The sequence below is a fragment of the Hippoglossus hippoglossus genome, chromosome 8 (assembly GCF_009819705.1).
Source record: "Hippoglossus hippoglossus isolate fHipHip1 chromosome 8, fHipHip1.pri, whole genome shotgun sequence".
Taxonomy (NCBI): domain Eukaryota; kingdom Metazoa; phylum Chordata; class Actinopteri; order Pleuronectiformes; family Pleuronectidae; genus Hippoglossus; species Hippoglossus hippoglossus.
This window is the reverse complement of record NC_047158.1, coordinates 6,564,118-6,586,045: the sequence shown is the minus strand read 5'-3', so window position 1 is coordinate 6,586,045 and position 21,928 is coordinate 6,564,118. Positions and strand designations below refer to the sequence as shown.

At 44.1% G+C, this 21,928-nt stretch overlaps 2 protein-coding genes across 2 annotated transcripts; both read right to left on the bottom strand.

The window, feature by feature from the left end:
• Positions 1–560: 560 nt before the first annotated feature.
• Positions 561–1,362, bottom strand: hbae1.3 (hemoglobin, alpha embryonic 1.3). The gene is made up of 3 exons (XM_034593544.1): positions 1,247–1,362; positions 934–1,141; positions 561–708 (listed from the first exon to the last, which is right to left on the bottom strand). Exons 1-3 carry the CDS (start codon positions 1,342–1,344, stop codon positions 580–582), a joined length of 435 nt encoding a protein of 144 aa, XP_034449435.1. The 5' UTR covers positions 1,345–1,362; the 3' UTR covers positions 561–579.
• A 1,745-nt stretch (positions 1,363–3,107) lies between these two features.
• On the bottom strand, positions 3,108–21,928 carry kank2 (KN motif and ankyrin repeat domains 2). Its single transcript, XM_034593438.1, has 13 exons — positions 21,863–21,928; positions 15,355–15,446; positions 11,382–11,464; positions 9,753–11,114; positions 9,104–9,313; positions 8,898–9,003; positions 7,513–8,133; positions 7,330–7,417; positions 6,552–6,771; positions 5,884–6,026; positions 5,469–5,669; positions 5,291–5,389; positions 3,108–4,618 (listed from the first exon to the last, which is right to left on the bottom strand). Exons 3-13 carry the CDS (start codon positions 11,416–11,418, stop codon positions 4,562–4,564), a joined length of 3,144 nt encoding a protein of 1,047 aa, XP_034449329.1. The 5' UTR covers positions 11,419–11,464; positions 15,355–15,446; positions 21,863–21,928; the 3' UTR covers positions 3,108–4,561.

Genomic DNA, 21,928 nt, shown 5'->3' with positions numbered 1-21,928 from the left:
ATTATGCATACACACGCACACATAAATACATTCTCACATATATGTATACATACATCAAAATCACCAAAACTGTGTTTTTAAAGATGTATGTACCCAAAAGGCAGCAACAGTTTAAATTGTTTCACTCTCATTGCTTTAAAAAACGATTTCAACTATTCCATGTTCACTTGATATGTGCTGTGTTTCAATTCATCTGCTGATGATTTTGTCACATTTGAGAAACTTGAACCAAAGAGTATTGGACATTTTTGAAAAAGAGAATAAAAAAAAAAAAAAGATTGTCCAAGTTAGGATTGACAATCAAAACAGTTGCCAGTAAAATTTCGGCCCATCACCTAATCAATGAACCACAGAGCAGCTGTAGTTATAATCTAAATGTGTTGTCTATTCTTTGTTTATTCTTGACTTTTTTTTGTCTTTGTGGTATTAGGACAGTTCTGACATTTGATTTGAAGACTTCACAAATAAACCACACTGACACAAATGATCACAAAAGAAGCAGAAAACAGTGTTTTTCATTTCATCATTAATTTATTATTCATTATGCAGATGAATTACTCCGTCATCTTCTCCTGCTGTTTATCTGTATTTCTCAGCCAGGGCCAGAGCCAGAGCAGCCAGGAACTTGTCCATAGACACATGGACCTCAGGGGTGAAGTCCTCTGGGAACGTGATGGCCATGACCACAAGGATGTTGTGGGAGAGGATCTGTGAAAATAAATATCACACACATGTTACATGAATGGGGATTTTAACTCCCATTCATAACCCACTTCTTTGTGTTGTCATGTCAGGCTCTACTACACTTCATGTAGGACCTACACAGAGATCAGGTTATTTGAAGGAAACAGTGTTCATACAATCATCGTACAACAATAAACAGACTCCACAGTCACAGGTGCTTCATATGAATTACAGGCTTAAGTTGTGTACCTTGAAGTTGGCAGGGTCCACTCTCAGGGTGAAGGCGTGCAGCTCACTGAGGCTCAGAAGACCTGCTTTCAGGTCGTCCAGTTTGGTCACAGCATACTCAACTCCACCCATGACGGTCTTTCCGTGCTTCAACACCTGGGCAGAGCCGGGGCTCAGGTCCTTCCAGTGGGAGAAGTAAGTCTTGGTCTGCGGGTACACGATCAGCATCCTGGGTTTAAAAGAAAGACAGAAAAGAAAAGAGAAGAAAGTGAGTGTAAATGAATCAGTGAAAGTTCGGGCAGGTTACATCCGTCAGTGTTTGGCTCATATTCACCTGTTCAGAGCATCAGCACCGACGTCCTGCGCCTTTGAAGCCATTTTGGCCCAGAAGGCCTTGACTGTTTCCTTGTCCTTAGCAGTGAGAGTGGTCATCTTGTCTGTAGTTAGACTGTTTGCATTATCAGCTCAAACCGTGGGGGTTTTATACTCAAGACCAAATGAAGTCACACCCAGGATCACCATCAAGATAGGTTGCATGAGGTGGTCCCAGTGATGGGCTGCAGCTTGAACAAGATTTAAATAGAAACATCCCAGAGTTGCTCTGGGACAAAAACTCTAACTCTTTTTTTGATCAACTATAAAAGGCAAAAAATGCAATTAGTGCTGTATGGGATATATCACTGTGTTGTCAGGTGTGACAGACGGAAGGGTTTCCTTTGTTAAAAAGTAATAAAAGATCCAGAGACCAATCAGGGCGAATTCAAACTGATTTTAAAACTCTGCAACCAAATAAAATAATTGGATTTGTTTATCAGTTGGAAATGTTCCAGTGTGATGAGAGATGTCATTTTCTGTTTTCTGCCAACATGGTGACTTTCTGGGGCTTATCTGAGCCAGCACACTGCAGCAGTGAGGGTGGAGCCAAGCAGCAATAGATAAGCTAATGTAAGTAAGCTGCTGTCTTCACTGGACTCACTCACTTGTAGTTTATTCACACGTGCAATGTGCAGTCGCATTTGATCATTCATCCTACATAAATAAACTGACTTGGAGACAGCGTCAGCCAGAAAACACAAACACTGTATGAACAGATCATTGAGAATGTTGGTCTGAGTGATCAAATAAAAAAAGAATAAGCTAGCTTGTGATTGGCTGGTGGGTGTAACCCTTAATATATGGAGCAGACAGATGTCACTTGTTACACTGGTATGTTATCTCACTGACTCCTCCCAGAGTCAAGCAGCTGTCTGAGGACAGCAGCTGGAGCAGTGACCCTGTTTTACCTACGTGTGTATATATATATATATATATACACAAGTGTGTGTGTATGTGTGTATGTGTGTGTGTGTGTATATATATATATATCTAAGTACACATATTGGAAAAAAGTGTAACATACGTTTTTATATGTGTATGTTACACATATATACATATACATATGTATATATGTGTCACCACACACCAATGAGGATATTAGCAGTAATTTTGTATTTTTTACTGTTGTGTGGTTAAACGGTCAAACTCTCATATGAACGATATAGGTTTTACTTACTTTTCCTGCAGAACCCCTAAGAAGGGTGGAACTGGCTCCAAGGTTGTTTGCATCTATGATCAACATCATGTGCAGATATCAACCTGTTGAGCCACTTTTATAAAGAGCGACAATAATAAAATACCATCATGTAAAAAGTGACCACTTGTTCTAGAAAGCCACAGAATAAAGATCCCTCACAGGCTTCCAAAAGAATGTTAGTTATTTTCTGTTGGCAAAGTCATGAGGAAATGAATCTTTAATATATAATGTTGTTCATATTAAACTTGATGATACTGATGTAAAGAGTGATTTTTAAACAGGCAACTTAAGCTTAGACAGCGTGAATGGGTTTTAGGCCCAATGATGATCGTCATGGATCTCAATTATTAAAAAGTGCACAGGGATGTGCTGGAGTCTGAGGTAAGAACTACGGCGCCCTCTACTGGAGTTTCTCCAACATGAACCTCAAATAATATATAAAATATGAGTTAAACATGATTTTACTGAAATCACATCAAGATAAAAGGTTTGTTTCTGCTTTCCCATGAGAGACACATTTTCATCATGAGAAACTCGGCTCTGAAACTTCTTTTAACCATATTTTACACGACTGGGGACGATTTACATGCAAACTAAAGAAATACTGAATGAACGCAAGAGAGACAGTGTGGTCCACATTTATTTATATTTTTTTTCCAAAAACACACGAGAAGCAACACAAACTGGATTTTCAGATAAACCTTCATAAAACAGCAACTGAAGAGCTGTGTGGTTATGTTAAGTCAGCGTGAGCTTAAAAATTCTACATGTATAAAAAGATAGATACTTAAATTAAAAAATTGAAAGTTTATAAAAGTTGAATTGCTTAAAAGTGGAAATAAAAATTGTGAAAAAACTTTTAAAAAGTAATAGAAATTTTGACATCAATAGCCTGTGCACGTTTGTTCAAAGAATTTGATTTTAGGCAGTTTATATTGACATATATTATTTTGAAATTCATATCTTACATGTCACGTCCGTTATAGACCCCCGATCAGTCACTTCCTAGTTCCCTGACGAATCTTACCGTGGTAGAGGTGGCTCCACCAGCGCCTTCAGTCGTTTCTCAACAAAGTTAAATCTTTTAACTACAGAATATTACAAACACAGACACGCTCTAATCTTTCTTTACAACCATCCTATTTACCTTCAGTTATAAAAAACAAAACAAAGACCAAAGTACCGTAGCCTTCAGAGAACAACACAGCCTGTGTTCATCCTATCACCACATTATACAGTTTGTCACAGAGCTGATAGGAGAAATACATCTTTGGGAAATGTCGTCGACTCATAAAATAAAATTTTGTCCTCTGGTTAAAAAGGTGTAACTGCCTGGGAATTAAAAATCACGATCCTTGGACGTCATGAATTTAAAAAAAAAAATCTATATCAAAAATACTCTTGTGTAAATAAATCCTGTGTATAAATATTGATATATTGTTGAACTGGTGTTTTCTGTGTTGAATTTTTGTGGCACCAATGAGCTAGTTGATGCAAGGACACTTATCTGATGTGAGAGAAGTGGCTTTTGTTATTCCAAATGACTGTGATGGTCACACATAACGATGCTGCTGTGGAACAACCATTGCATGAATTACATTGACAACATATTGCTTTATAGAGAAACTAATATGAGATTGGTGTGAAATAAAAACAACTGTATAATGTGATTGTGGTGAAGAGTTTTGATGGTGCCACTAAAAACTGTGTCGACAGCTGGATTATTCTCACCCTACACTGATGTTTATACAGAACTTTCTGTGTTCACTTCTTCAGATTGTGCCACACAAGAAATCCATGTTTTTAAGAAGCACTGTGATAAAAACTAAAAAAAGAAAAGACGACTGTGTACAAAGAGCAACAGGTAACAATGGTGCAAGCTGTCATGTAATTATCTGCACATTATCTTGAACTTAAATTATGGAGGGTGGAAACAAACAGTCTAACTCACATACATACACACACACACACGCACAAAAACACAAAGTTTCTTAATTACACAATGAAATAAAAAGATCACACTGTGATATGAGCAGTTGCAGTGGATTGGCTGTTGAGATACAGAAGGAGCGTGGTTTATTTCATTTCCCCGGAAGGAGGAGACGAGCCCAAGAGAGGAGACTTAGGTGTAACCTAGTAAAAAAACAAAACAAAAGTATTATAGATGAGAACTTTTATGTATTTTCAGAGTGTCAGGCTATTCAGTAGCTTCTTAGTCTCGAAATATGAACGTTTTAACTAATTTTATCAATCACTTGTAATGCTCTTTGAATTGGATTTAATTTATTTGAAAGGTGCTATGTAAATAAAGTTGTACTGATTGATGTGCCATGTATACTGCAAAAAATCTATGAAACAGCCTATTGATGAACCTGGTTTAAAGGAGAACAACTTCATATTCTGTACAGTTACATTTCCTGCTGCTGTAAAGCGAGAATTCTGATACGTTCATGCTTCTATGATTCAGATATAAACATCATTTCTGATGTTTAGACGATTTCAAAAAGTTAATTTGTGCAAATGCGATATTTTCTTGTACCTTTAATCTTCGACATCTACAGTTCTTCTTTAGTTTATGATTTCCTACAATTCCCAGAACAACCCTCTCCACTCCCTTTAAAAGCTAAAGAAGTAATTTGGCTGCAGTACATTGTGCCTCACTGAGGCAAATGTGAGTGGACGGACGAATTTATGGAAAATCTCTCGTCTTTGACAGATTTAACTTGTTGTAGAATGTTGGCGTAAAGTGGTTCATCTAAAACAAGTCACTTTAGATGACACACTTGTGTGTGGGAGAACACTCACCGGAGAAGGAGGCTTAGCAAAGTTGAGGTGAGCGTACAGAAGAACAGCGATGTCGTTCTGGCTGGCCTCCAGGGCGATGGACAGCGCAGTGCTGCCGTCCTGTAAACACCACAACAAAGCGATCATGGGTTTGTCCAAAAAAAGAGATAGAGGTAGGAAGGGAGGATACTAGGCTTACATTATCGGTGAGAGTGGCATCACACCCCGGCACAGACAGTAGCTGACGCACAATGTCCACATGACCATGTTCACAGGCACACATGAGCGCTGTGGAGCCGTCATCATCGCGGATGTTGACCTGTGCCCCACAGGAGAGCAGCGCCCGCACCATGTCCCCTCGGCCGTGGCTGACTGCTAGCATCAGCGCTGTCTGACCGGCCTACAAAACACACATCATTAAAAAAAATGTAACATCATCTTCAACATGTGGAGCTAAATTACAAACGTTTGTTTACATGCTGCAGTGTGCATCTGCACAGCAAACCCTGCTCTGCATCGTGAGAAACAACACCTGTAGACACTATTACAGCTCTGATATGTGTTTGGTTGTGTATGGAGATGCAATACAAGCTAGTGAGCAGTAGAGGGCACACCTGGCTGGCCTTGGCATTGACGTCCCCTGTGCGCAGCAGCTGCAGGACGGTCTGAAGGTCACTGTCAGAGTGGAAGGCAGCGAGAGCTGTCAGCATGATGGCTGTGTAGCCCGCCTTGTTCTGCTTGTCAGCATTACATAGGCCTGTAATGTGCACACGGCAATCAGTGTGAGAGGAGACACAAAAGCAGCACAGACAATAACAGGGATGAAGTACTTACTGGAGAAAGGATTCTATCAAGACACTAATGATCGATGCAGTAGAATTTGTTAAATTTAAAATATTAAACAAATCCATTAAAATTCACATATTTTGATTTCAATCAAAGCTGGATCATAATTTCCTATTATGTTTTGTCAGTATTTATTTCAAAATGTGAATTTTTAAATTTTTTTAGTTTCAGGAAAAACACAGAAAACATGGTTATTCACATCCAGGCTAAAGTCAGTCTTGTTTTATCTTATCTCTGGTATTCTCTGATTTCTACTAAATTAATTTTAGTCCTTCGGAGGCTGCAAAAGCGGATAAAAGTAGCCAACCATACAATGGTAAGAGCAGGTGATGTAAATAGGAAATCCTCCGTAGACCAGACCATCTACATTTTGGCTTCACTACTCGGCCTACAGAGGCAATGCATTGTAACACAGCTAGATGCAAACACAGCTCACCAGTGTCCAGCAGCAGCTTCACCACGGGGAAGTTGGAGTGGGAGACGGTGTAGTGAAGCGCCGTGTTCCCATTGCCATCGGCCATGTTGATCACAAACTCCAGCAGCTGACGGGAGACGGAGGCGAAGGCGTCCATATAGGCCTTGACGACAGCCGTGTCTGCGGCTTTGTGACAGGACACGCGTAGCCACTCCTGCAGCACGGTGGTGTAGGCCGCTCTCTGAGGTCAGACACAATGAGGACACACGGTCACTTGAGAGACAGGTGTGGAAATGCAGACTGAGCATCACAAACAGACCTCAGAAGAAACATACAGGAAATGTGCTATTTAATGCTGAAATAAATGTTGTTTATTTGCTTTTCTCTACTAATGTGTGCTAAAGACAAATCAATCCGTGAGGTGATTCTGCTTGTTGCTGGCACTAGGTAGAGCGCCTACACCAAGGCCCAACAGTCCTCTTAAACTCAATCGAGCTACACCTAATTTCACACACTCATAGATATCAGTTGCCTTAAGGTGACAGATTTTTTTCATCGAGAAAAGAAAATCATGAAAAGAAAACTCCTGGATTCGCTCCCCGTAATCTAGATCGATGCCAAAATTGAATGTGTTCTTTCATGACTCATCCTTCCATCAAGTTTCATGGCAATCCATTCGGTTATTTTTGTGTAATCTTGCTTACAAACAAACAAACAGACAGGGGGCGAGAACATAACCTCTTTGAGAAGCAGTATTGATTGTTGTTATCATGTTTAATAATCTGAATTGAACACGTACTGCTCCTTGTTGGCTGAAGGCATTGGATTCCCCCAGGGCTTTCTGCAGGGCGCTCAGAGCCGACATCAGGCCGTCACTCAGCTCCAGTCTGAGAGAGACAAAGAAACGACACACTGTCAGTCACTGTCACTCGCAGCTTGATGCTCACAGACAGACTGTCTGTCTAACTGTATGTTTGTTTACCTGACTTGTTTCTCTGATGCTGTGTCAGTCGTGTCGCTTTCAGCTGCTGGATTTGACTGCGATTGGCCGGAGAGGACAGTGGCTTCTGACTGGACGGTGTATTGCTGCTCGGTAACCTCAGTGGTTTTAGTGACACACAACGATGAAGAGAAGGTAACTTGCGTGGAGCTTTGCCCAGGAGACGGTTCCGAGCTCGATGTCGTGGAGCTGATCTCCTGTGTGACTGTGTGCATTTCTGATGACTGGCTGGTGGTCTCTGTGGAGGCAGAGTAGTTTGCTGGACACGGAGGAGTCGGGGTGGGGCCAGAGGCTGGTGGCTGTGAGGCACATTTTTGCACAACAGTGTCCGTTGCTGGTGACTGGGACACTGTGTCTGGCAGTGTTGCTGTTGCAGACTGGCTGGGGCTCTGCTGTGTTTCTGGAACGACGGCTGGTAGTTCGGCGGCAGTCTGCTGAGGTGCACTGTTGCTTTCTAGGGGCTGAGAGACCACAGTGTGGGTTGTTTGCTGGTGCAGGACGGAGGATTCTGGCAGTTTTTCTCGGGCCTCGTGATATTCACTGGAGTCACTCGCCTCATCTGAAGTCTCACTGCTGCTGTCGTCTGATGATGTGGATTCATAACTGCAAGAAAAGAATACGATCAAAAGTCAAACTCTAACTCAAACCTGTTTTACTATCGCACATAAGCAGAAAATGCAAATACACTTTGTAACTCAGGCCCTGTTTAGTCCTGGTATTAACACGTGTCCTGAGAAATCAGATCATAAGTGAAAAGCTGAGATATGTCTGTTCTAAGTGTATTTGTGCATGTGTGCATGGGTGTGTGTCAGTAGTGAGCCAGGAGAGGCCGTGTATCTCAATGTGCATAGCTTTAAAATGAAATAAGATTTTCTTCATTTCAATCATTATGTGGTGGTCCATGTTAATACAGTTATACTAATACTAAGGTGGCACAAATAAATCAACGTATGGGCACTGAGAAGTGTCAAAATACTTTAATTCATTTTGAACCTGTAGCGGGACAAAGGACGTCAGCTGAGTTGCCGGTGCTTCATACAGTATGTGTCCCAGGATGCATTTGTGTTCACACAGCTAAAGGATTTTGGCCACATGCGTCCTAGACCGTCTGAGTGCTTGGATCTCAGGACGCATTTAGGTGCATTCATACCAGTGCATAGTGTTGACCACTTGTGATTAGACCACTCAGGATCGATGTTAATACCGGGTCTGAACGGGGTCTCTGACCCTTGGTAAGAGCAAACGATGTGTGGAAGAATTTAACATTCCAGATCTAGGATGAAACTATTACCAGGGAAGAAAGTGCCTTCCTCAGCACTAAGGGAATGGAAATGACTGACTTGTGGTCTGTAATCACTGACACTTACCCTCCATTGACCCCAATAAACTGCAGGTTTTTCTTAGTGGAAGGAGACCCTGGTTCACCCTCTGCTTTCCGCTTCATGATGGACCTCAGAGACTGAGGAGACGAGGCTGGAAAAGACAACAGTAATCACACATACAGCCGGTAGCATGTCAGCTAATTAAAACAAGTTAGAATCATTGTGTTTTTAACAGAGCACAGTCCAGTTACCTGTCTTGGGTCCTTCTTGTGAATGGACAGCCTCTGTGTTTGTATGCAGGTGAGTCTCTCCTCCTTTAGATTGCATCAAACTAATCTGAGTTATAGATGTGCCGACAGCGATGGCAGGACTAGCCACAGGGACAGAGGTGGACAGCTCGCTCTTTAGGACGTCGCGCACCTGCTTGGAGCTGACAGCGATCGGTAGCTCAACCAGAACATCTGTGAGACAGAGACACAGTCAACTTTCGAACCTTAACTCATCAAATGATCAATCTTATAGAGGTCTACAAATAAACAAAATTTAAAAAAATGATCCAAGGTTTGTTTTCATAAATACAATCAAATACAACTCAATAAAATGCACAAATGTACACAATTCTGGATTATAATATCCAGTCTGAAGGTCAGAGAGGTGCTGATTCACTCTGTGGTATTTTCTCAGACTCAAGTTAAATTCAGAGTTGTTTCTAAAAGTGATGTATATTCCAATTTACATACAGAGGTGACAGAAAACATCAGGGGCTCAAAAGCTCACTGACACAATCAAAGAACTTGCTTCATAAAAGCCTGCAGCATTGGACTGTATTTCACTGTTTGGCTATAAGTAATAAACTGGTAACGCGTATTCTTGGTCATACACTACAAGGTGGATCCTGACCTTCAGCTTGTCCTATGTGGTAGCCCTCTGAAAGTCCACCAGCTGGGAGGGGGGAGGGGGAGCTGCAGGTCTCTGCACGGAGCAGCGTGCCCACCTCTACCACTGTGGGCTGCTCCAGTGTGTACACCTGGATTCCCACAGTCCTCTGCTGTGTCTGTTGGGGCTGCTGTGTGAAGCTGACCAGAGTGTGCAGGCTGCTGCCCTGTGGCTCCTGCCAACCCATGCTGGTAGCCATGACCGGATGCTCTGCCTGAGGAGCTTTCTGGACTGATGCGACCTGCTGCTGTGCAGCTTGCAGCTCCTGCATTGTCCTCTTTAGCTTGCCCTCAAGCTGACCCACTTGATTCTTAAGAGCCTCTTTCTCAGGCACCAGCCCCAGGTCCTCCTCCCGAACTCCGACTCCCACCTGACGAGTGCCCCTCGAGGCCTCTGGTCCCACCCCGACAGTGCGCACTTCCCGTTTTGCATCCGGCCGGGCTCCACCCACGATTACTGTGTCCTCAATCTCACACCCAGAGTCTTGTTTAGGGCCCTCTGGCGTAGTGGGAGACAGTGGGCCTGCTGGTTTGTTGCTGCTTTTAGCTCCAGTGCTCTGTTCTTCTTCTGGGATGTCGATATAGAGCTCCCCTCTGGAACGACCTCGGTTAAAACTCATAGTGTGACCCAGGAATTTTTGGCTCTTCAGCTGGACGCTGAGTTGCCGCTTCTCCTCCTGCAGCACAGAGATTTTCACCTGGAGCACAGGGATGGTCTTCACCTGCTCCTCCAGCTCCCTTATCTTCCTGAGGGCTGATGCCATCTGCTCCCTGACATGCTGCAGGTGGGCTGGTGTTGGGGTCACCGGGGTGGACAAGCCAGAACTCATTGGGGTGAAGGATCCACCTCCACCATGGGCCCGATTGAAGCTGTGTGCACTGCTGATGGAGGTGTTAGAGCCTGCCACACTGCTGTGCATGCTGCCCAGGTTGGAGAATCTACGCCCCTCTTTCTCCTCTTCCAGTTTCCTGCGTGCATCCAAAAGGGTCTTCTCCACCCGGGCAGTGCTGAAGCTGGGTCTCTGCGTCGTGTGAAAGCCTGGAGCGCAGTAGGAGAAGGAGGAGTGGCGGCTGTCCATGCTTGTGTTGGAGCACAGAGATTCCGTGGACGTCCACCAGGAGCCGGCATAGCCATAACCACGGGGCAGGGAGCCATAGCGTGGCCGGCGCTGGATAGGCACCCTCTTAATAGTATTTCCCTTCTCTATGTCGTTCACATATTTGAGGAAGTCCAGATCCAGACGGTAGCCATAGGGGGTCTCCACTGAGTAGGGCGCCTCCTGTTCTTTGCCGTGCAGGGAAGGGGGAGCAGGTGGGTTGAGTTTCCCTGAGGGGAAGGAAATCAACTTTAAACAAACGGAAATCTGCGTCTAATCTTGGGCTCAGACTTTAGAAAATAGCATTAACTCTGGGCTACTGTGTGTTTATGTATGAACTCTGAAGCAATCTCCAAATTAGGCACAAAATGGAATCATGCAGTTCCCCATAACCCTACCTGGAAAGTGTTGGGATATCGTAAGTACTACATTACTTACAAGTGGACTCGACAGTTTATAAAACATGAATATGAAATCAAAATAAATGTTGGTTGCACCTGGGAAGCCGGGGTCCATATGCAGCACCTGAGCCATGATGAGCCTGTGGCTGGTTTTCAAACAGTCATCCACCAACTCTCACCTGTGGAGACAGATTGAGTTTGAAATTAGGAACAAGCATTTCAATCCATCCATCCATCCATTGATCCATTATCTATACATCTTATGCTTTGAGGGTTACGGTGGGAGCTGGAGCCAATAGCAGCTAAGATTGGGCGAGAGGCCGGGTACACCCTTGACAGGTCGCCAGCATATCGCAGGCCAAACACACAGTTAGAGTAAACCGGAGCACCTGAAGAAAACTCGGGATTCAAACCGGGAACCTTCTAGCTGTGAGGAGACAGTTGTACGTACCAACTATTAAAAATAAGAAATAACAAGAACAAGAAGTTCCTTCTCTTGCAGAAATAACAAGACAGGAGTTAATAATGCATGATTGCGTATGCCCACTAGAATCCTGATAAGATCAGTGTTTAAAGTGTTTACACTGTACAGATGTGAGTGCTTCACTACATGTGGCTCCTATTTGACCAATAACTTATTGCTTTTTGGGGGGGGGGGGGGGGGCATTTTGATCTTTTTGTATTATGTTCAGAAAAATAGTTTTTCTGCTTCGTTCACTACCTCATCCCCCGCCTTTTATCCGTTCATTTTTCGCTGTGCAGCGGGTCGCAGTCGATTGTGTGTTTGTTTCTGTTCTTAGCATCGAGAGAAGAAGTTTCCTGGCAGCGGCTAATTCCAGGACCGAGGGTTTTGAGACTGCCAGTTACAACCTTATTAGGAATCATCTGCGCACACGCTAAGTTCGCCTCTCGAATCAGGTTTTACAGACACTCTCTGCTTTCTCTCCCTCGCTTTCTCCACATCTCTCCCCCTCCTCCTCTTTCCTCTCTCTTTATGCTTTTTCTGGCGATTTCTCCCCCTCTCTCAACATCAGCTGACGATCAGGAGGTTTCAGCCGGTCACTGTCTCTCTCCATTTCCTTCCACATAACTATAACAAAGAAAGCATAGTGAACTGCTGAGAGTATACTAGAATGCATTTTTTCATACCAGAAACAAAAGATTCTGGTTTTGTTTCCTCCCACAGAGAGAAACCCAGTGCCGGTGATGTCGTAGTGGCTGTGCCTCTGAGTTTGTGTCTGCTTGGAAAAGATTAACTTTCTAGGTCATCACTTTGTGGGAACTGGTGGATGTAATGTTTAAGCCATCCACAGAGTCAGCCAGTTGAACTTGGTTGCAGACTTTAAAGGCCTAAGATCAAAAGTCTGGACAGCAAACCTCCACTTTGCTTTTTATTTAGGACACACTCAGTTCACTTTGGTTTAAAGCTGCTTCTTGTGACCCTCATCACTACTGCTGGCTCAGTGGGAAAAGTAGGACACTTGGAAACACTGACTGAACTGACTTGGTATTTCTAAAGTCCTGTTGTCCGTCTCGGTGTGATTTTCCCTTATCTGTGTCCCTTCAGTGCCCTCTCATACCAAGATAGCCACACACACACACACACACACACACACACACACACACACACACACACACACACACACACACACACACACACACACACACACACACACACACACACACACACACACACACACACACACACACACACAGTCAGGGATGGAAATATTCTGTGTGCACATACTGACCCTGCCATACTAAGTCAATAAATCAATGGAATTAAAAGTATTTATGATATTTATTAGTGCTGGACAATATAGCCAAAAATGGTATCAAGATACAATTTATGTCAATATTTATCACGATAAATGTCACAAAATGATTTATTTCAAGTTTGATAAGTAAAACTTTATTGTAGTAGAGCTTGTCAGTGGGTGATTTGGATCTGTGTTTTATTGAAGTAATCTACTTTCATTGCTGAATGACACAAACAAATGGGCTAACAGAGAGAAGTCAAATATATGCATGTATAATAGGAGAGAAGAAGAAACTTGCTACACAAATTCGGGTTGTACTGGAATTTACTCTAAACTTAACTCATGGTTCAGTTTTTCATCCTATCATAATACATGATATCAACAAGACAGTGTTTCTTCATAAGAGGTCACCAGTTAAAAATAGCTGGAACAAATATGACCCAAATATGACAAAAACTTGATAAACAGCTCTTTTTGTTTTTACAAATCTGAGGTTGATCAATTATTCTTCCTCCTCACTGTGCTTTCTCGTGCATTATATTGATATCTATATATTGGGCTTTTGTTATATTGCTATATGTGAAAATTATATTGCAATAATTGTGGATATTGTTTTATTGCCCAGCCCTAATTCCAATCGTACAATTTAATTTGATAGATCTCCAATAGTTATATATTTCCTCTTCCACATATGGAATTAATCAGATGTCCCATTTGTACATTTTAAGACTGCTTTACATGACATCTAAACACAAGAAAAAAGATTTAGCAAAATGGAGGATCCAAAAAACACAAGATCTCAAAAGCGCTCTTTCCTCTCAGTGTTTACACTGATCTGGAATAATTTCACGACACATTAAAAAAGAAGAATTAACAGCAACTCCAGGAGGTTTTGGCTGCCTGCCGCCATCACACACTGTGAGAGTGTGTTTATTTTCAGTATGGAATGAGAAGTGTGAGACGGATTATGTGCTGTACGGTGCCGTGTGCGTATGACTTCATGTGTGAGAAAGTGAGAGTGGTTGGGAGTGAGACAGCATGAGTGAGTGTGTGTGTGAGAAAGTGAGTGTGTACAGGAGGGTGGAGGACAGTGCTGACAGGGGACAGTTGATGAGATATAATTAGAGTCTGCAGTTTAGTGACCGACCATCCCGGCGGTGCGGACATGACAGATCACACGGTCCGGGCGATTCCCCCTTTGACTTCCAAAAAGCAGTTTTCTGCTCCTTCAAATTATATCTTCACTCTCACACTCCGGTGATTCTCTATACTTTTTTCGTCATTGCCTCTCTGGGTGCCCTTCCTCCCCTGAAAAAGAAAAAATCGTCCACACCACCGGGCCTCCACATCTGCTTCTCCCACAGTGGGTGTTTCCGATGTGATAGCATGTGTGTATGCATTTCCCCCTCAGTGTGAGTGTGTGGTGAGGGTTGGAGGAGTGGTTGACCTTCCTCCCTCTCTCTCTCTCTCCCCCCCCCCTCTCTCTCTCCCCCCCCCCTCTCTCTCTCTCCCTCCCTCTCTCTCAAACAGGGTTCCTTTGAGATGACATCTGAACAGAAACCAGTGTGCGCCCTTCCCCAGCGCCGTGCTTCTTCAGACGACTCTCCCCCGCGCCAGCCTCGTCCAGGACAAACGCCGTGCACCCATTTCGTCAACCCCCACACCTCCCGCTACAGCTGCATACCATACTAAAAGGAAGTTAACATCGCCTGGTGTACTCCCTCCCATTCCCCTGCTATTAAGATTAAGGCACCCCTCAGGGGGTAAGATGCAGGTCATCCAGCACAAATTACACATCTGCAGTGTGTCCTGTAAAATGTCACGAGAATAACTGCGCGTTACCCTGTAGCTTCTCTGACCTCTATCAGCAGCTGATAAAGAGATGTGTACATACAAGGAAGCTTCAGGTTAATTTATCTACAACCACAGGTTAGCAAGCATAATCTTGTGGATTAAAAACTGGATTTGATGTACAGTCTGTATATACACTGTAGATTCCTGTGTCTTTGGTGCACCGGAGGATAGAGACCACCCAGAAGAGTGATTTAAAATGCCAGGCTTCATTTCGAGGTCACTTCACCCGCGTTCATCAAACCCATTGCATCCATTCATTGAGTCACCTAATTATTATTGCCATTGCAAAGGATTAGGACCTCAGCATTGCAAAGTCAGAAATACCAATTCTTCCCGCCACCCAGAGTTGATTTTTCCACTGCTGACTCTCTCAGCCTTTGGTGATTGCTATTCTGCTCAAGCCTGAGAATGGTTTGTGAATTAGGAAAAGAGGGATTTATTTTTCCGCATCATACCAGCTGCTTGCCCTGCGAGAAAGTGACGGGATCTCTCCTCCCCCAAGGCTCCTCGCTCTCCCTTCCTTCTCTTGCACTGTTACAGTCGGCACCTGTGGGGGGAGACGAGAAAAAACTCAAAGTTGGACTTTTTGCTCAGACAAGTGCAAATCACATGACAACAAAAAAAGATATCCAGACATAGTAGTCATCAGGGGTAGACAGTAATAACCAATGAAGGCATGTACCTCTGTTGTCAGAAACTATGACAGGTTACGAAAGAGTGGCCCCCGCAAGACTATAAACACAAGGTTGCAAAGACAGAAAAAACATCCCAAAACATTCCTGTGGCTTTGACTGACAAACCGGACGTGAACAGTGTGCCCCCATGGGATGCTAGTGACTCTCCGACCTCCTCGTAGAGCAACCTGGGTGAAGACCCTGTGCAAAGTAGCTCTCCTTCTCTCCCAGCTCTCTGCAAACTTTCCCCCACCTCATTCCTTTCTCCAATTCAAGCTTCTCTAATCAATTCAAGGCTGGGAGCCTCCCTGTCATTTGACTGGGCAATGTTTTGTGTTTTCTTGCCTCCCAAATACATTGGCACATACACACGTTGATACACACCCTCCAGTTTGGTAAGAAAAGCCATCATCTGCACACATTATCTTGAAAAGACTTAAGGCTAGACTGATTTCACGAGCCTTGTAAATGCGTTCCCTGCTACTTGCTCAGCGTACATGTCCACCAAGATAAGCTGCATGACCGTGTCTGCTGATTCTCACGCCTCGGCTGCGGCTGCTCAGGGTGATGTGCGAGCGCGGAGGACATTTTGTTGGAGGGCCTCGCCGCCTTGAAAAACACTGTAACCTTTGCGTAACATCATAACAAGATGTGCTGTTGTTCGGGCCATTGTTTCATATTGTTGTCATGCCGATACCAGAGAGAGTTGAGGGGCAGAGGGGGGGCAGAAACAGACCTTTTGGACTGGAACGACAGCCAAATCACAAAGAGCCATTCATTCTGCCTCCAGTTCCACAGCTGGTTCTAATATAAAGCAAGGAGGGGCATCTTGGCGAGAGAGAGAGAGAGAGTGTGAGTGCGACAGAGAGAAACTGTGTGTGTGTGTGTGTGTGTGTGTGTGTGTGTGTGTGTGATTGTGTGTGAGTGAGTGTGCGGCGAGGAAATTTGCCTCAAAACAAACAAACAGTTGATGAAGTGCCGTTAAGGACCCACACACACCGACAGAATCTGGAAATACAGGGAGCAGAACCGATATCTCGATTCATCAGTGCCCAAGGCTCCAGGAAGACTCACTATCCTTTCTTGCAATAATGTGAGATACTGTACAAAACACATACCAATCAATACGTCCCGATTGTAACTTAATTATTCAATATCAAAAATGACTCTCAAATGATGGGATTTAAGAGAGTGAACGAAGCCTGCCGGAATACTTGTGTGAGACGAAAGCCAAACATTACAGCAGACAAGTTGAACTCCCATCGACTCCCACATGGCGCAGATGAAAACACACAGATCCCCCAACACGGTCCCAGGCCTGAACACTCCCACAGATCCACAAACATCGCTGCAGCTTTTAAGTTGATTTATTGAGGTGAGGGCACGGTTGATGTGAAAGCCAAGTGATTTAACCGTTTTTAAATTGTCTGTCTACGCGATGATAAATTTGCCAGAGTGATGATAGATTTTTTGATTTGAAAACATTGCAGCAAAATGCAGCTTTTCCTTTTCCAGCTTCGCAAAATAAAGGTTCTCCGAATTGACACAGCTTCACCGGCACACTTCAAACCAAGCTGATTGATGTTACAAAACAGAGATGAAGAAAGGGTTACAGGAAAGGGAGCTCCATCTTTCTATTCCCGAAGGATCCCGAAACAACCCAGTCACTTCCTCCCAGCCCAGGAGAAAGAGTAACAAGGAGAAGGAGAGCGCAAGTGAGCAAGAGGAGGGGGAAAAAAGGAGCAGGGGTAAGAGAGGGAGAAAGCAGCGGAGAGCAGTACAGTATGTGAGGGAGGGTGGGAGGAAAAAACTGAGTGGGAATGTGAGGAAAGAAAGGCACAACTCCAAGCGGAGGGGGGGGGACAAGAAAAAAGAAATGCTGCTGAGAGTTTTAGATGGAAACTTCTCGAATGAGAAGACCATGACTGTTCTCTGATCTGAACTCCACCAGCGTGAATCACTGCAAATCCAGCTGCTGACATCAGGACAGAGTCTACTCCCCTTACTGCAGGGGGAACATCAGACACATGGAGCTGCAAGGAACCGCTCACAATGAGTAAATAAAGTTTCAAAGGACCTTTCCTCAAAATCTTAAATGGCTCCGCCTAGAAGATTACCATCATTTGTGCATTCCACTCCCAAAAATAGGCCGACAATGGAGAATCCTTCTGAGAAGCTGCACTTTGTTTAACTTAAAAAAAAAAACTGATTGTTGTTTGGAGGCCACAAAATCCTTAAAATAGACACGCAAAAGAGTTTTAAATGTTACACTGAGATCACAGCAGGAGACACGGTTGTTGCTTCATATACGAGGACTTCTCTGTCCTCCTCCTCACCCTGCAGAACAGATGGCTTCATTCAGCCAACTGGTCCTGAATGAATAATAAATCAGGAAATTAAGCGTCATCTAATTTCTCTCCTGAAGAGCAACAGAATGCTAAATGTAGAGGCAACAAAAGCCATTTGTCACCAAGCGTAATGTGGCGGGCGGGGGACGTCACTGCTCGATAGACGGGGGCCTTCGTCATGTGTACGGAGGCCAGATGATCTCATATCAACATGGTTAACACAGCCAGCTCTTGTGTGGCGGATGGGACGTGTGGTTTTCTTGGGGCTCTGAGCTCAGGACAAAGCATAACCCAATGGGACGTCTCCTCCAGGGTTTGCTGCACATTGAGGAAAAAGCCCTGTTTTTTACATTAAGGAGTGGTGGTATGGAGGAGCAGACGGCGCTGGGCTGCAGAAGTCTGGTGCTGGCTAGAGTACGGCCAAAGGGAGGGGCCGGCGAGCTCACATTACTCCTGGAACAGGAGCAGAGTAAACACTCGCTCAGGCTGCTATTGGTCATTGTGCTGACCTCCAACAGGAAACTGAGCAAGGGTGGGACTGAGCGGCAAGGAGCGGCACCGGAAAAAAGAGACACGCGAGAAAAAAAAAAAAATTGGGGGGGAAAATTCCTGTTCAGTTGTGGAGGTGGGGATTAAGAGTGATGCCTAGCAGAGAGGCTGAACTCTGCAAGGCTTTGAGGAAACTCTGGGGGTCTGGAGGGGAGGAAGACAAAGTCCAGACAGCAGTCAGATGTGGCGGAGGGCTGGTCAGGGAGAGCTACTCCGGGGGTTAGAGGGTCAGTTGTGTTGTGGTACAGAGCGGACGGCAGCGCAGGGCAGAGGAAGTAATCTCACTGAGGCGGCGATCTGGTTAAGTGGTTCCTCTCTGGGATCTTATCAATTACTTCCTGACTCAAGGAGAGTCGTTGATGAGAAAGACTCAGTGTGCACGTAAAGACAACATATCACCAACTACTCCAACATGTTTGTGTTCTTTACCGGACAGAACAGTCCATCTTGTTTTTCTGAGTGATTAGTTTTTTTAAATGAGATAAGGTCAGATTATTCAAGCAGATAAAGAATTACTGACTCTAGCATCTCAAAAGATTAGACCATATGTTCACTGAAACCACTTCTCTGGTTCCTCCAATCAATACAGTTAAGTGAGAAGTTAAGTATTAACCCCCTTAATTAATCCTCACTGTTCTGACCAAATCAGACTAATGTTATTACAATAACACTGAGCTGCAAGTTTATCCCTGTCCTATAAACTAATCCACCTCTTATACAAATGTTTTTTTGCTTAATTATCTTCAAATTGTGTGAAAAAGGTGTTTCTATAGACTGATATGGGAAGAAAACAGAATATTTGGGTTTTTGCTCCTTTCTGATTGGAATGTGGTTCATAGGAGGAAACAAAACTTGACAGCATGTAAGTATCAATAACCTTCATTACCTCAGCCAAGGAGGTTAGTGTCATCTGCTTTTGTTTGTTTGTGGGCAAGATTACGAAAGAACTACTGGGTGGATCACCAGGAAACTTGGTGGAAGGATACGGTACGGATCAGGGAAGAACCTATTCAATTTTGGTGCGGATCCGGATCAAGGGACGGATCTATCAAGTTTTTTCACTTTCTTTAACATTTTTGTTGATTTCTCAGAGAATAATTCATGGATCTTGATGGAATAAAATCAGGCATGTTTGGGGGACTGATATTTATGAATATGTCCAATTTGGTCCAAATAAAAATCCAGATCGAGTGAATTCTAATGCTGTTTCGTTAGGAGACTGTTGGGCCTTGGCAGAGTTATGCAATCTACCGAGTGACATTCTGGTTATTTCAAGCGATGAATAGAAGTATTGCTGTCTATCGTTTTAACAGAACAGATCATTCATCGTGCAGTAAAACTGTCCCAAATAGCTAATCCGTAGTTGCCCCGAGACAGTGACGGACAGGTTGAGGGTGTAATTTCATTAGCTTCGCTAAACCATTTAAATGCCCGGCGTGTGGCCCAGTGTGCAAATGGGGTTTATAACCTTGCATTCCATCGCGGCACCCCTGCGTCCAAATGCTGTGATGAGACAATCACATTCCAGCTCAGGAGAAGAAAAAAATATTGTAGGAAACTCCAGCTGCCGACAAACCTGATCAGAAATTCCCAAACTTGCAGCCCTGGGGGGGGGGAGACTCCCAGGGGTCTCTGGTGGGATTCCAGGGGTCCCACAGAGGAAGAGTCGGCTTTCACTGTTATTACACTGACTGGATCTCAAAACAGTGAGGAGTTATACACTTGCCAGTTTATTCGCTCCACCCAGCTAAAGCTATTACAATTCATCCGGCCTCCATGAATGGTATAATGTTCAGTTTTTGGTTTTTAACCATACAGTTGTCTAGTTGTTGTGGTTCTGTTGAACTGTATTGCAACATGAGGAAAACCCCAGGAGACAAATGATTGGAGTCCAGAGACTACAGCCTGTAATGGCACGAATGACAGGACAGAGCCCATTTTAAATGCCACGCAGCTGCCACAATCGCTGGCTGTATTCGCTAGAAGGTGATTTAATACAGGCAGCAGCCCATTACACAACAGCAGGACAGGGGTGTATTGTATGATGCAGTGCAACAGGCCGATGACTACACCCCCACATCCTGCCAAGTTCTGCACAATTCATCAAAACAACATCTGATGAGTTGACTGATGATTCCGGACAATGTGCCACACATGTAATACGTCATGTCACATCGTTAAACATACAACACTTGTGTTATTCTGGGAGGAAAACGTGGATTTGTGAATTTTCCCCTCTAAATTACTTCATTAAGGGAAATCAGAGAAGGCTCCCTTCAAGAAAGCAGCAAGTATCGCCTGTGAAAGTGTGATTCATTAGAGGCTTGGTCTTGTTTACCTTCCTCCTGCCCTGCTGATACACAACTCCACCGGACCTCATCCGTCTTCTGAGGATACAAACTCCCCTGAGCCACCGCTGACCAGCTTCGGGCGGGGAGACGAGCAAAAGTGAGGGGGGCAAGGAGCAGCATGGAGGAGCTGATGAACATCTGGAACTAATGAAGAACTTGCAGAATGCACAGACCCACCCTCTCCCATGAGTCTTCATGCAGTCTTCAAGTGAGCTTTTCACTTTTGCTTTTTCACTTTCTGTCATTAAATTAAGAAATGGTCGGATTGCAACAACAGATCAAGCCGGAGGCTTATGGAAAAAGTTTCATAATGAAGGACACAAACACCCAAATGTGTTTTGCTTGGTTTTGGAATGACTTGTGGGATCAGATTTGGCAATGCAACAATATACAGTAGGATTATCTGCTGCAACTCGGTAAGTTAAATCAAGTAAAAGTTTAGATCACGTGGAAAAAAAGCCCAATAAATAAGGAAAATAACAGTGTGCTATGAATTTGCTGCACAGGGACACTGTGCAGCTTTTCTGCAGAGAATTCCTCTATAAATAAAAATATCATAATAAACTCCCACTTCAGAATGACAGAGCCACTTTGAGCAGCGTTAGAATTTGTGTTTATATCATCATTGTTGTGATAATAGAGATTTCCACGGTAACGACGCGTCCCTGAGCCCGAAGCCTCCAGTGATGCTCCGAACAAAAAGACACGCACCGGAGGAGCGAGCGTGAGACTCCGCGGATTTATTCCTCTGAACGAGACGAAAAACGAGGGAGGAAAATAAAGGAAAACCCCGAATGCGAAGCAGTGATGCGAGTGCGAGGGGGAGAAAAAGCCGGTTTGTGGGGATAAAGGCGCCGTTAGTCCGGGGAGAGAGGACCGGGAGGAATGGGCAAGGATCACAAAAGAAGTCCCACTCAGCACGGAGCCTCGGCTGACGCGCTTTGAAACGCACTTTGACAGAGAGAGTCACGGACAGCGTTTAAACACCGGAGCCGGAAGTTTCCCCCCCTTTAAAATGAAAATGTGTTTTCATGTTCTTACCTGAACCCGCGGACGCTCTTTCTGCAGCCTCGGCCCAGGAGCAGCGCTCACTGACAGACACACAAA